General features: G+C 39.4%; 1 protein-coding gene across 1 annotated transcript in view; it reads left to right on the top strand.

The window, feature by feature from the left end:
• Window positions 1-14,614, top strand: part of arhgef49 (Rho guanine nucleotide exchange factor 49) — a 29,602-nt gene extending 14,988 nt beyond the window's left edge. The window contains exons 3-8 of the mRNA XM_067410489.1: window positions 543-2,065; window positions 7,089-7,272; window positions 9,481-9,679; window positions 10,894-11,471; window positions 12,077-12,222; window positions 13,753-14,614. Coding sequence (XP_067266590.1) covers window positions 573-2,065; window positions 7,089-7,272; window positions 9,481-9,679; window positions 10,894-11,471; window positions 12,077-12,222; window positions 13,753-14,557 — 3,405 coding nt within the window. The 5' untranslated portion in view covers window positions 543-572 and the 3' untranslated portion in view covers window positions 14,558-14,614. The remainder of the gene's footprint in view (window positions 1-542; window positions 2,066-7,088; window positions 7,273-9,480; window positions 9,680-10,893; window positions 11,472-12,076; window positions 12,223-13,752) is intronic.
• Window positions 14,615-14,893: the final 279 nt, after the last annotated feature.

The raw sequence follows: 14,893 nt of genomic DNA, 5'->3' as shown, positions 1-14,893 counted from the left end.
CCACAACAGTCAGCTATTGTTTATTATTATATATATATAATTAGAAACCCATTTATGAAAAAAGTAATATAATAATAATAATAATAAGGTTAATAATAAAGGTTAAGTAACTTTCAAATGCTAAAATACATTGTCTTTTTAATGTCATTGTACTAAAGCCAAAATCATTCAAAATAAATAAAAAACAAAAATATCTGAAAAATACTTACTTTATAGTAATTATGTATTATGTACAGTATGTATTTTCTACTTAGAATACTGTTAGATGTATACACCTAAAGTATATGTCAGTAAATAAGTATATGTATAAAGAAAAACATTTTTAGTTTAATTAATTTGTATAGTTTTTTCATTTGGGCAAGCTAAATGTGACAGTGGACAGAATTTATAGTGCAAATGAACAAGTTGCTTTTTTTTTTTTTTTTAAACACTATTTTACTATTTTACCATTTTTAACCACCAGGTGTAAGTGAAATACTGATGCTTAGATGCAGAGCGTATGACCTGATTGTTCTACTGATACCTTGTCTGTACTTCTGCAGGGTTGTGATCCCAGTGCTCCCTTCTGGAAGATGGCAGCTCCTGCTGGGGCCATGCCGGATGTGAAAGCTCCACAATGTGAGTACTCCCCAGCAGGTTCTCCTGCAGGCTGCAGCATGGACTTGTCCATGGACCTGTCTGTCCTCAGCTCCCCACTGTCTGCTTTCCCCCATCATGGCGTGCCCCCCTTCCCTGCCCAGGATATAGCGCCAGGCCACTGCAACAACAACAATGGCCTGCTCAGCAACTTGGGGCTCTACTGCTCCACTAGCAGTATGCATCCCCTTAAACAGCCTGATGGTCAGTCTGGCTACGGGACGATACGCATTCCACAGGGCTGCGTGAACACCGGTGGCACCCGACTTTACCGGAGCCTAGAAAACCTGCACTGGGCTGCCGTGTCCGACCCCAATACGTATCCTTACAGGAGTGTGGACAGTGAATTTATTCTTCATTGCACTTCAAGCAGCCACTGGTACGATGGACCTCCTCAGGGACCACAGGTATATGGCTTAATGCCTTCCCTCGAAGGCATGGCGATCTACGGCCGCCAAGGAGTGGTCAGAAAGGATATTCCTCTCTTCCCGCAATGGCTTTTACCTGCGGTTGAGGACTGGAGCATGAACGGAAATGGCCGAAAGGGTCTTCGAGACAAGCTGCGGCTCCAGAGCACACGTGTGACAGAGCCCCACAAGCCCTTGCGTCCTCAACCTGTGCTTGGTAATGCACCTTCTCCACTGTATCCGTGCAATCAGGATGTAGCAGTTCGGCCTGGGCCGCCATCATTGCAAACGAATGGACAGCAAAAGTTGAGTGCCCATCGCATCACCAGTCCTGAGGAGATCAAACAGGAAGCAATGCGACGACTGCAGCTCCGAAGGCAAAGAAGCACCCCTAACCTGGCTCTGAACTCCAGACAGGAGTCTAGTACCATGAGTAAAGCTCATACCGCAGAGCCCATCTGCAGCAACTCTGCCCAGTCAACCCCCGAGAGGAAAAGACCCCCGATGGGCCGCCTGCACATACCTACATTTGAGGAGTTTAAGAGAATGAGGCAAAGGGAGGGCAGTAAGAACCACAGGTCCTCTGAAATGGTGAGTAGCGACAAGCATAGAGAGGAAAGACAACAGACAGAGGAAACACAGAGTGCGGAAAGGACCGACACCGACGTCAACAACGCTCAAGATTCGAACCATCATTGCAGACAAAGGGGAGGAGAGATCTCTGAATCCAGTTCCAATGCAGATGTCCCAGGAGGACCCATCTGCACAGGCCCAGTAGCTCGCTCTCCATTACACTCTCAAGCTGCTACAGGAAGAGAGGAGGAGACAAAGGGCCCAGCAGGCCCTGGGGCCACAGATGTAGATGTTCTCCCCTTCCCACCCCGCAGGGAGTGTGGTGATGGCCCATCCAGCTGCTGCCCCGCAATCCTTCTGGATGGCAAAGACCTTTCCAGCTACGGAGCCAAAATCTACAAAATGAAGGATGGCTTCCTGGGATCCGCCCTGGACCTTATTAAAAAAAGGTGAGTGGATGAAGCAGCAGATGTATTGGTTGTGGTGGTACACTTGTGCATTAACTTAGTACTTAAAGTTGCAATATAACTGAAGTAGTGACAGATCATTTAATCTGTATTGTGACATACATCCGAGTGAAATGGATTATTGAAAAGAACAAAAAATGTAGGAAGGGGACTTGGTTCTAGTGTTGTCAAAAGTATCAACCATGATACTTAAGTCAGTACTGAAATTTTAAAAATGTGACTGAGTACTGTTGAACGGATTCATAAACACCTCTGATTGGCCATTGTGTTAACGTGCTCAACATATATATCTGTGATGTCTGTGATTGGCTACAATGATCAATGCTTCAAAAACATGTTGTAAATAGACTTACACAAATACACACAGGAGCGTTTGAAAGCAGGTGTCTATCGTGGACCGGTCTGCTGATAGACGCCTGTTTTCAAACGCTCCTGCTTTGAAAACGCTTTCAAATTCAAACACTTCCATGAGTTGATCGTTGTAGCCCATCATAGACATATATGTTGAGTGCGAGAACACAATGGGTTAATCAGAGGTGTTTACAAATCCACTCAACAGGACTCAAAATGTCACATTTTTAAAATTTCAGTACCGACTTGGTATGGCGGTCGGTACTTTTGACAACACTACTAGGTTCTATCCATTGGTTGATGATTGGATGGAGGAAGACCTGAATGTGAGCTTGAGATTGTTCATAAGTAAGGGGCAGAGTTTAAGTGGACAAAATTAGTGGAGAAGCCAGGCATACTCCACAGGAGAGAAGTCTGCTGTTTCAATGGAAGATCAAGTTATGACATTTTGAATGAAACTTATTCCTGGATGATAATTAAGATGCATTTAGAGCATTTCGATGCTGACTCTTCTTGTTTGCATGTGTTCCTTCATTGTATGTTCCTCATTTTGTTTTTCTCCTCTAATAACAAATTTGACCATTTTTGACCAGGCTTAAATTTACAAAATTAATGGCTACTGTTTGAATTCTTCTTAAGCGCGCACTTGTGTTTGTTTCGTTAACTGAGTGATTGCGTCATTAGCCTACATTTCCTGATGTCTGAAAATAATAGATGCTCACCAAAATTATTTTATATGACAAATAAAGCATTATAGCTCATTTATATTTATTTAATTCACTTTAATTTAAATTTTAAAACAAAAATAAATTGTATGCTATAATTTTTTTTTTTTTTTTTAAATTGTGATCGGCATATCGCGAGCCGCATTTACATTCGTGACGGGCCTCAGGTTGAGAACCACTGCTCCACACCCATTCAAACGCTTGCTGCAGTGAAGTGTCGCATTGCGCGACTCGCGCCCAATTACACTCACTGGATGTCATGGCAACTGAATCATCGAGGAAAACTTTAAATATCTCGCCTTCGCTTTAATTTCTGACCATCTCCAAAAAGACATAAAACACTAAACAAATGATTCTGGCATGCGTTTATCAAAGTAGGAAATCCAGACTTTTAATCCCTTAACACAATTACTGCTGTTGAAATACGAAATTGAGGCAGGTCCGGAATGATTTCACAGAACTTTGAGAAGTGCTGATTTAGAGAATAGATTGGGTAAATTTCCATTTCATGTCTTCTTCAACAGATTATAAACTTGAATTCTTCAGTTCTTGCCACATTTTATTGATAAACACAACAAAGAGAAAGACCTTAAATCAGGGGCAAAGAAAAGGGAATGGGATGGGATGTGAGAACATGACCTAGGCAGGATTCAAATCCAGGTCTTCCATTATATTGAAATCGGGGAAATATCTCTAATATTTGCAAATATTTCCATACCATGTCACTGTAGAGTTTAGAGTTTAAATGGGGAAAATTAGCATGAGCAAAAATGGACATTAGCTGGAACAGTGTATCTCTTGGTTATCAGTTTTGCTTGTTAACTGTGAAAATGAATCCAGCAGTGTTTTCATCAGTACTTGTGTTGATATTGATTTATTCCAGCATCTTTGCACAGCTTGTATACATAGAAACAGAGTCAATGTATCATTACTGATGTGATTCTGAATGTCTTCATTTCTGCCAGACACACAGTAGCAGATGTGATATTTGCATATAGTGGCATATTCTGTGATGATTAGCAGGTTTAGCTACATCAGGAATATAAGAACATGGCTATTAGAAATTTAATTAAATATCCTGTAAAAACCAGTATCTTTGTCTTGTTTTCCAGTGTCTAATTACAACCCAGCAAAATCAGCTTTTTAACTAGTTTTAAGTATAAACTTCAAATTTCAAATTTATTTTGTTTTATGCATGCATATTATTACTGGAAAACAAAGATAAAGAACCACATTTTTGTAGTAGCAACAACCAAAGGTAAAGGACTGAATGCTATAGCAATAAACCACATTAATTCCCCATTGAATCACACCGGCAGTAACTGTATTATACGGATTCTTCAGTGGTTGTGTTGTGCTGTGGCGGTTTTCTGGTTCACACCTGTCCACCAACAGCATGTTTTACACATCTCACTCGAGTGTAAAATATGCAAACCTGACAGGAATTTGATTAACATAACAGCACATAACTCTGGCCCTGACAGTCTGCTCAAATTTAGCATGGATGCATAAATCCGTATAGATTTTCCTTCAGCTGCATTTGCTCCAGACATAGTACAGAGCTTAATTGCGGGTGCGTCAGAGGCTTTTCGACATTACAGAGCCTTTCTCTAATGTTATGTTCCTCCAGGGCAGGAGTTCAATCCAGGCTGCGAACCGTCTAAATATAACATCCAATATCCCAGCTGTACCATAGTGCCTCAAGTGTGGATATTCATTTACTACAGAGCAGCCCGGGGGCTTCCAGGTCTTTTTTATGAGACTTTTATATAGTTATTTTCATTTATTGTCTGCTTGATAGAAGGAAGAAGAACAAGGCAATGTTCTTATTTAAGCTTACATACACTTCATTTCTTTGACTAGAATAGATAAACATTTCACAGGAAGGTTATTGTTCTGATACATCATGGGCAACTTTTTATCATGGTGTTAATGTAATTTTTATAGATTAGTTGAGTCAGTATTGTTGGACAGGATGCACATTGTACCTTTTAAATGAAAGTGCTTTTATCAATAACTGACAGTACACTGGAATAAGCGTCTTTAAGTGACATAATAAATTCTAAAATAATTTAGGGGAAAACATCCAGTGAATGAATTCCCACAGCACTGTTGAAATGACAAGTAATATATCTGCAATGTTTTAATGACTGATGAGTTTCATTCATGTGTGAAAGACATTGGTTTTATTGCTTCTTTCAGAGCGGGATAGTAATTACTGTCAGTCCACGGCTACAGGTTTGTGAATGAACTCTTATTTAACAATTTTATTGTTAAATAAACATTTTATTGTAGAATTAAAAATGACATTAGACACACCACCTATTAACATCAGCATTTTGTGATGATTCTTATCCAATTGATCCTTCTTTTCTTAGTGAGATGTCAAGGCTTCTTTGTCTTTGTGTGTGTTTTGTAATACTTCAGAGCTCATGGTTGTGCTGTCAGCACTATTCTAAGATGACATCTATGCAAATTTATGACAGTAATGAGTGCAGCATTATCAGATATTGAGGTACTGAAGCATTAAAGATGATGGAAGTGATGTGGAAGAGGCAATTAAGAGCTTATAACAAATCAATCAAAACACCTGTTTTTAAACCTATGCAATGTCTGTATATGAACAATGGCTGAGGCAAACAGCTGATTAATGTTTAAAAGTCTGTTTATTCAACAATGAATGCACAGCAATCATACACACATGCATTACAAGTCTTAATATTAGTCTTTCATGTCTTTGATTTGATACACTACAGAAAATGTTTCCTTAATCACTATATTTTGATTGGTTTTTAATGTGTTTCAATGCTCACCAAGGTTGCATTTGTTTAATCAAAAATACAGTAAAAAAAATCAAATTGTGAAATATAAATATATCCGATTAATTGTGATTAATCGATTTTGACAGCATATATTAGCAAAATATTGACAGCAAATATTATATATATATAATATTTTATATATGTTAAGATGCATCATTACTCCAGTCCTCAGGGTCACATGATCCTTCAGAAATCATTCTAATATGCTGATTTGTTGCTAAAGAAACATTTTTTTATTTTTGTCATCAATCTCGAAAGATGTTGTGCTGCTTAATATTTTTGTAAAAGTTGTGATAGATTTGTTCAGGATTATTTGAAATAGAAATTTCTTTTCTGTCAATTTTTTATGTGTCCTTGGTGAATAAAAGTATTAATTTCTTTTAAAAACAAAATTATTACTTACCCTAAGATTTTGAATGTTTAGTGTACAGCACATTTACAGTACCTGAGAAGCAAAATTATGTACGATAATTAGAATGTTATCGTAGAATTATGTACGATAATTAGAATGTTATCGTAGAATTATGTACGATAATTAGAATGTTATCGTAGAATTATGTACGATACGTTGAATCAAGTTTTTACAATTTATATTCTCAAAAAACAAAGTCTTACTATCTTACAAAATGTTTTAGGATTGATTTATGCCTAAACAATAAAAAAATTCAAAAACAAAATGCAAAAAATAAAATTTAGAAAACTAAAATTTACCACATATTCCATTAAAAAATCAAATCGCATTATCTTACACAGATCTTGCATAGTTTTACTTTTTATGTGCTGTTATTTATTCATCATGTGTGGGGTCATTCACAGATACATAAGCTCCTTTTCTACTTTACGCACACACACACACAACGGAATCTAAAAGATCAATTGTGCTTGTTCCAATTCGGAACCCTGTAGTGAGGAGTTCAGGTGTTAATGTGAATTGATGCGTCTAATTGCTGTCCACCCTGAGCCCCTCTGGTCTGAGGGCACCGGTCCTCCCTAGAGGGGTGGGGGTTGACCGCACGGCACGCATACGAGCGCAGAATCAGGAATTTTAATTCCAATTTAACACTCCCATTTTCCTGTCTTTGTGTTCTCTCTCCCTCGCTGCCCCAGCTGCAGTGCAGAGATTGCAGCCGAGACTCCCGTCCGATTGTCGCGTGAGCAGAGTGACGTCACTGACATCACCGCTCCCCAGTCCAGCCATCAATCTGCCCACGTTGCCATGACAACGTCGGCCTGCGGAGAGGAGGCTTGCACAGAGCCCACGGGACAACAGGGGAAAGCGGCAACAGAATGCGTAAGGAATTCTCTCTCACACTCGCACATCTCTGAATATCACTTCTGAGCGAAGACAGCAGCGACTCTGTCATGCATGCATGTGAGCGTGTTCAGGGCGCATGGGAGGCTGAGGATGCAGGGGAATCTGCACTGTAGAGGCGACTGCAGACATGCAGCGGAGCGCACAGAGCCGCAGCTAAGAGCAACACGCAGGGAGGATTAGAGCCAGGTTTCATGGTGGTAACTGCTTTCTGTTCCTCTGTTTGTCAGGTTGTGTGTCCTGGCCCTGCTGCTTGAGATGCCGACCGGGTCTTTATTGCGCCACGTTCATTCATGCCATTTGACTGGCTGCATGTTTGTAAGGTTAAGGGTGATATGGAAGAATGCTGGCATTCATGTGCAATGTTGCTATGATTGATTGGTCAGCCGCTGCGCACAGATGCTTCTTCTGTCTTTGCATTTCAGTGTTTTTAATTAAGATAACTGCTGCCTTATTATTTATTCTGTACGTCACCTGAAGCCATGGTGTCTTGTTTCTTGTACATCGATAACGCTTGAGAATCTAATGCTATCAAGTGACCTTTTTAGGGTTTTACGGCATAGGTTCTGTTTTGTATCGGATGCAACTGAAACACTATGTACTGACTTAGTGATGCATCATTTTGGAATAGCTTTCTATTCTTTCAGAGGTGTTATCAATTCTGTTCAGGCTGATCCAGTCAGTGTGAACACTTTTAAAGTCAACCCGAGACCATTGACAACACATTTGACTTCCGCACTGTGCTGTATTGTTGAGTGAAATAGGTATTTAAAGTGGAAAATAAAATGATTGAACTGATTTTACCCTTCATTGGATCATGAAAAGTCTCAATTATTACAGGTGGTTGAAGGGATGAGTCAAACAAATCTTTGTCATTTCAGCTGAAAAGGACAGCTGTGTCAGGAAGTGTAACATCCCAATTTTTTAATTTAATAATATAAAGAAATCTGCAGGTATATTATTCACAATATGACTTTTCACACTGCACTTAACCCCGGGTTATAGTCGTTCTAAACACCGCTTTTAACCCCGGGTTAAAGGAACATTTCTCACTTGTAATTTAGAAGTGGGGTTAGCACCGTTTTTTTTTTACCCAGGGTTATGAAACCCTGTTCTAGAGCAGGGTTAGCACTGCCTTTGCGGTGTTAATCCTGCATTGAGGTGCCAAACTTGTACAGTGTGAAACGATGCGGTATTAGAATGTTACAACTAGATGCTTAGCAATGGATAACCAATAGCGTGCCTCATATTCACGTGCTTTAGACAGTCACAGTAACACTGCGCATTGTACTTAAACAGTATTTGAGAGGAAAAGTGTCAAATGCTGACTGAAAACGCAACAATTTGAGTGAAGAGACTGTTTCATTCATACCTTTATAGTCTGAAATGTCCATTCAGTAGGGTGCACAATGCTAGAGCTATGTGAACAGGTCGTGTGCTGAGTTCATCCAATCAATGACACTGCAAATATGCAAATAAGAATGCTAACCCTGGATTTAGGAATGTACAGTGTGAAACTTCAGTTTATGAATACCCAGGATTAATTGTTAACCCCGGGTAAATTATAAGCAGTGTGAAACCTGAAGCAAGATAACCCAGGATTCCGTTTACCCGAGGTTTAGAATGATCCCGGGTAAGCTATTTCAAGTGTGAACATTTTTGGGTATCATTGACTTCCATTTTATGGCTGAAAAAACACTGAGACATTTCTCAAAATGTTCTTGAAAGTGAAAATGTTTGGAACAACATGAGGTTGAATAAATGATGACATAATTTTGGGTGAACTATCCCATTATTAGTGACTTTAAACCATCCAACAGGCCAAAAAGGAAAGGAAACTGGGTTTCTGAACTATTTCTATTGATAAAAGAGATGCATTTTAGGTTTTTGGAGTCTGTCAATAGTCTTTATGAACAGTAAATGAGCATGGAAATTTCCACTTACCACCACAATATATTAAAAGCTTTGGTAATGTAATACCCTTTGGATGTACTGTAATGCAGTGACTCTGATCGATGTCTGAAACAGTTAGTGGTTCCATTAATACTCATATGTGCTTAGAGATCAAATCTGCCTTCATTGAAATTTTACACTGTTAACCTCTCCCCTTACACACACACAAATATATTTTATACCATTGCTCTGCCATGTGCACTGTTGATAAACATATGTCCATCCTATTCGCAGGTTTCTGGGGCGGGCTGCAGACGCTCCAGCTCAGACGCGGCCTATGAGCTGGCGGAGTCAGTGAGGGCCCAGCGTGAGTGCCGCCTGCGGCCCCACTACAGCGACCCCATGCCTGCAGACGCCACCAAGCGTAAGCAGCTGGAGATGAAGATCGCCGCCGCAGCACGTTTGCACATTCACCGCAGAGAGAGGGACAGTGGTAAGACTCTTTCAACTGCACTCAGCTTTGCTCACAGTTTTTGCTGTAAGTAAATTAACTCTTGTCTTAGTTTTGTTCTGACAATACTTCATTTAAAAGAATTTTTTGGCTTTGAATGTAACCCAAGGGTATCACATTTGTTATTATCACGAGACTCTGCTATCACTAAAACCTGGCCTTAGGTGCCTCTTACTGTAGTGCCGTCACATGCATGACCTCTACCCTGAGGACTGCTTTTATCTTTCTGCACTGCAGCATCCATACTCAGTGTCTGTTTTGTTTGTGTTTTTAGACTTAGAGGCAACTATCAAATGCATATCTTGAAGCGAATTAGGGTGCACAGTATGTCAGCACCATATTGGTTGCCTTTATTTCTGATATTTCCAATAAACATATTGGTATCACCAGAAATTGGATATGTAATTGTTTTTGCCTAAAGATTTAGATCATGTTGCACTAGCTTAAAAGGAATAGCAGTAGATTATGGCAAATATTTAACTCTGATCTCTATCCTCTAGGTCCGTCCACTGTTATTTTTTTATTTCAAACAGTACAATTTGTAATAGCAGATTTCCAAAGGAACTTTAATCATTTTTTTCTTTTTTTAAATATAGATGCAGATTAGTAGGTATTTATTGTATGTTTATCGTCATGTATCAGTTATTGTAACATGAAAATAATTTGACAGTTTAAATAAGATGACATTTTTGATAAAAATATTAAGCAGCACAACTGTTTTCAACAATAAGTTCATGAGCACTAAATCAGCATATTAGAATGATTTCTGAAGGATCATGTGACACTGAAGACTGGAGTACTGATGCTGAAAATTCATCAAATTCATCAGGAGTAAATTACATTTTTAAATATATTAAAATAGAAAACATTTAAATTTTAAATTGGATTAATATATTATAATATTACTGTTTTTGAACAGTAGTGTATACTAACACTATCCACTATTTATACTCTGTGTAAATTTACTTTTATTGTATAACTCAAAAGTTTAAAACACCTCAAATGCATTGTCTTCAAATTTTTTATTTCTGTTCTTATTATACTGTTCCAATTTATATGACTTTAAAAACAGACATTTTAAAGAGTTTTTACATTATTTTATTATTATTTTTTTGATTATCATTATTATTAGTGTTAGTGTTGTTATGAAATTCTGAGAGCTGATCTCCTGACGTTTGTTTGTTCTTTGTCATCAGTGCCAGGCACAGCCAGGGGCCGCTCAGAGCCCAGAGGTGAGGAAAGGAGCAGGGGCCTGGGCGTGAGCCGCACAGCGCAGCACCGCTGGAGTACCATCAGCAGCCTGAGCGCAGACAGTGGTGTCGTAGGGTTGAGCGATGAGCGCGAGGATGAGGAAGAGCCCCGCCGTGCCCGCCACAGTGCAGGAGCTGAGGTAGAACGCGTGGACAGCGGCATCGGCCCTGGATTGGCTCGGGGCTGGAGGAGACCCTCGCCATCCCTCAGGACCTGGGAGGTTCAGCAGCCCTGTCCCGACTGTGGGCATAAAGAGGGTGCTCACGGGGAGGGCATGTGCGAACGCTGCTCCAAACTGCGCACTGAGCGCAAAGAAGCCATCCTGGAGTTTCTCAACACTGAGTCAAGTTATGGAGAGGACCTGCGCATCATCAAGGAAGAGTTTTACTGCCCCATGCAGAGTGCAGGACTGCTCACAGCAGAGCAGCTGGCCGTGGTCTTTAGCAATGTTCAAGAGCTCATTGATGTCAATGACCGGTTCACAGAGCATCTGCAAGACAGCATTGATCAGGCGTTTGATCAGGTATGGAGCACTAGTGGTAGACTGAGATATATTCAGCAAGGATGCTTAAAATTTATCAAAACTGTCATTAAAGACATTTATAATGTTCATTAAATAATCCTGACAAATATTTTTCTCATAAATATTAAGCAACACAACAATTTTTAACATTTATAAAAATAAGAAATGTTTCTTAAGCATATTAAAATGATTTCTGAAAGATCATGTGGCACTCAAGTCTGAAAATTCAGCTTTGCCATCACTGGAATAAAATACACTTTTAAATATATTAAAATGGAAAACTGTTGTTTTAGATTGTACTAATATTTCACAATATCACTGTTTTTACTGTATTCTTGATCAAATAAATGCAGCTTTGGCAGCTCTTGATATCTGCATTGGAAAACCTTCATCGGTGGTCACTACTGTGATGTATAATGTTAAAAAATGTTTTATTATTCATAATAATCCATATTTACATTTAAAATTATGTTAGAATTTCCACATGGCATTACTCAGTCTGTCATTATTTTATTCTAAATTGAAATTTAAATGCTTAAAATTGTAACATTTTACAAATATATGAGCCAGGTAACCTAAATTGAATGGTGACTGTCTTTATACAGGGTGATGAGGACCTGCAGACTGTGTGCATTGGAGAAATCTTCTTGGAGTTTGTCAACATGCTTCCAGCATTTCAAACCTACTGCCTGCAGCAGTCCACATCTGTCAACATGCTCAACACTCTGGAGAAAGAAAAAGAGCTTCTTAGGTACACATATTACATTCTCTATTGCTTTTAGAAAGTACTTGTAGATTATCCTCTGCCATTCAGTGTTTGCAAATAAAGGTAGGTGTGTCAGCAGTGTAAGTAGAGTGTTAGTTAGTAGGTCTCTTCAAATTTAACCTGGGCTCATATTGTACATGCACTATCAATATTTTGACTGGCCCCACCATTAAAAAAATAATTTTAAAAAATATTTTAACAAATGTATGTTTTTTTAATTTTATTTTTTTTATGCAATATTCTATTTTTCATTATGTTAAGTGGTTGTAATGTGGTACAACCACTATTACCACCTGTACTTAATAATTTATTAATTTTTTATTTCGCAATAATAATTGGAAATAATACAGTATCATTTCAAAATAACTTTTACTGGAAAACAAAGGCATAATGTTATAGTTTACTTTATTTATTTAACTAGCTAGCTAACTTGGTGATACACTTAAATCAGCACAAAAAATTTGCACCCACAAGGAATGTACATGATCAATGAATGCAATAGAGACCAAAGGGGCAAGTGACAGTGAACTAGCCTAAAATTCTTGCACACTGGCTACTCTGCCATCTGCCCATCCTTTCTTGTGCCCTGCTGATGTGTTTTAAATATTTTATGGTAAGAGTGAAGTGACAATCAGATTTGTAGCACACTACTGTGCAGTCTCCTAATGAATTAGGTGAGACGTCTTCCTTCCTTCATACATTGTTACAACTTTACTTGAGAAGAACTTTCAAAAAGGAAGTGACAGCCCCCATTTTGAAAATGTTACCAATCTTATGTATACAATATACAATACCGAGGTAGGATTTTAAGTGTAAATGACTATCTTCTTTCAGACGAACACAATTGGAGTTATATTTTAAAATATTCTTAATCCGGAGGATTTCGATATAAGAGAAGAGGAGCTTAAATTTGTTGCACAGCTCGGTTTGTTTGAACCGCTAGAGGTGTTTAAGCTTACAATACTCCTATATCCTGCATCATACATCACGTCAGAGGATTACTAAAGTTGATTTACGCATTCTGCGTACGGTCATCCGCATGGAAGCTAGTTATTTGAATTTATAATGGTTTAAATATGGATATTTTTCTTACAAAAAAGGAACGCTTAGCTTCAGAAGGCCTTTATTAACCCCCTGGAGTCGTATGGATTACTTCTTTTTTTTATGAATGGATGCATTATTTTTGGCTTCAAAATACAGGCCCCCATTCACAACCATTATAAACATCGAGGACTAAGGATATTTTAAATATATCTCTGATTGTGTTCGTCTGAAAGAAGATAGTCATATACACCTAGAATGGTTTAAGGGTGAGTAAATCATGGGATAATATTAATTTTTGGGTGAAGTATCCCTTTAAAATAACCATTTTCTATTTTAATATTTTTTAAAATGTAATTTATTCCTGTGATGGCAAAGCTGAAAAATCCTTCTGACACCAAACATTTGAACAGTAGTGTATGTCATTAGTCTCTTAATTGTCACGTTTATGTTTCCTCCCTTTACATCCTTCAGGATTTTCCTCGACGTGTCCCAGAACGACAACACTGCGCTCAGGCGCATGAACCTGCGCTCCTTCCTCATGGCTCCTCTTCAGCGTGTGACCAAGTACCCATTGCTGCTGAGTCGCATCAGCAAGGCCACCAACGAGTGTCATCCGGACTATTCCCGCTTAAAAGAAGCCAAGAGCCGCGTGGAGTCCCATCTAGAGCACATCAACATGAAGACCAAACAAGAGGGGACCGCCACATGGTCCTTGCGTTCTTTCCGGCGCGACAGCCGCAAGAACCGAGAGGTCATCAACATTGAGATGAGAGAGCTGTCGATGAAGACGGTGGGCTGGACGCGAGAGAGCACGCGCTTCATCATGGAGGGGCCGCTCCAGCTGGCGCAGCCCGCCGATGGCCAGTGGCTCAAGAAGGGAAGTAAATCCCTCAAATTCCAGAACGTTCAGAGTTTACTCATGGTACGCACCCTGCGCACCGCAGACTTGGTGACCGATGGGAGTCTGGAGACCTCGGAGACGGTGCAGGACGGTGTACTGGTGCTCATCAAGGACAAGAGCAGCGGGAAGTTCGCTGTGTTACGGGAGCCCATCTGTCTGGCGAACTGTGTGGTGTCCACCGACCCCGACTGTGAAGACACCTTTGAGGTGCTGGACATCCGACGCGAGGCCTTCATTTTCCGTGCCTCCGACAAACCTCGCACTCAGCAGTGGTTTCGACAGGTCAAGAGATATGCTTGTGATCTGGGATCCTGGAGAAAACGACGCAACGCTCTCCCTAATATTATGATTAACACGACCCAGAGCCGGTCCTGAGACATCCCTCATCCCTTTCCAGCATAACTCTGATGTAAACAATAATTAAAAAACAAAAAAATCAATATTTTGTTGAGAAAACAGTATTTGTGTGGCGGAATCAGATCTGATTAGATGTTTCTCCACCAATGGACTTTTAAATTGCAAGGTTTTACTGTGATTTAAAAGACTTAATATTAATATAGACCAAAAGGGGCACTTTGTATGAGTGGAAAGCAAGCAAATGACATTTGGGAAGAGGAAAAAATCCATTGTCAAGCAAAAAGTAATGCCCTTTGGCATACCAAAATGAGGGCCTTGTTAGGTGCCTCACTGCTGCACTTGTAAAACACTGAT

This window comes from Chanodichthys erythropterus, chromosome 14 (assembly GCF_024489055.1).
Source record: "Chanodichthys erythropterus isolate Z2021 chromosome 14, ASM2448905v1, whole genome shotgun sequence".
Classification (NCBI taxonomy): Eukaryota; Metazoa; Chordata; class Actinopteri; order Cypriniformes; family Xenocyprididae; genus Chanodichthys; species Chanodichthys erythropterus.
Note: the sequence above shows the minus strand (reverse complement) of the source record. Positions and strands in the feature narration are given on the sequence as shown.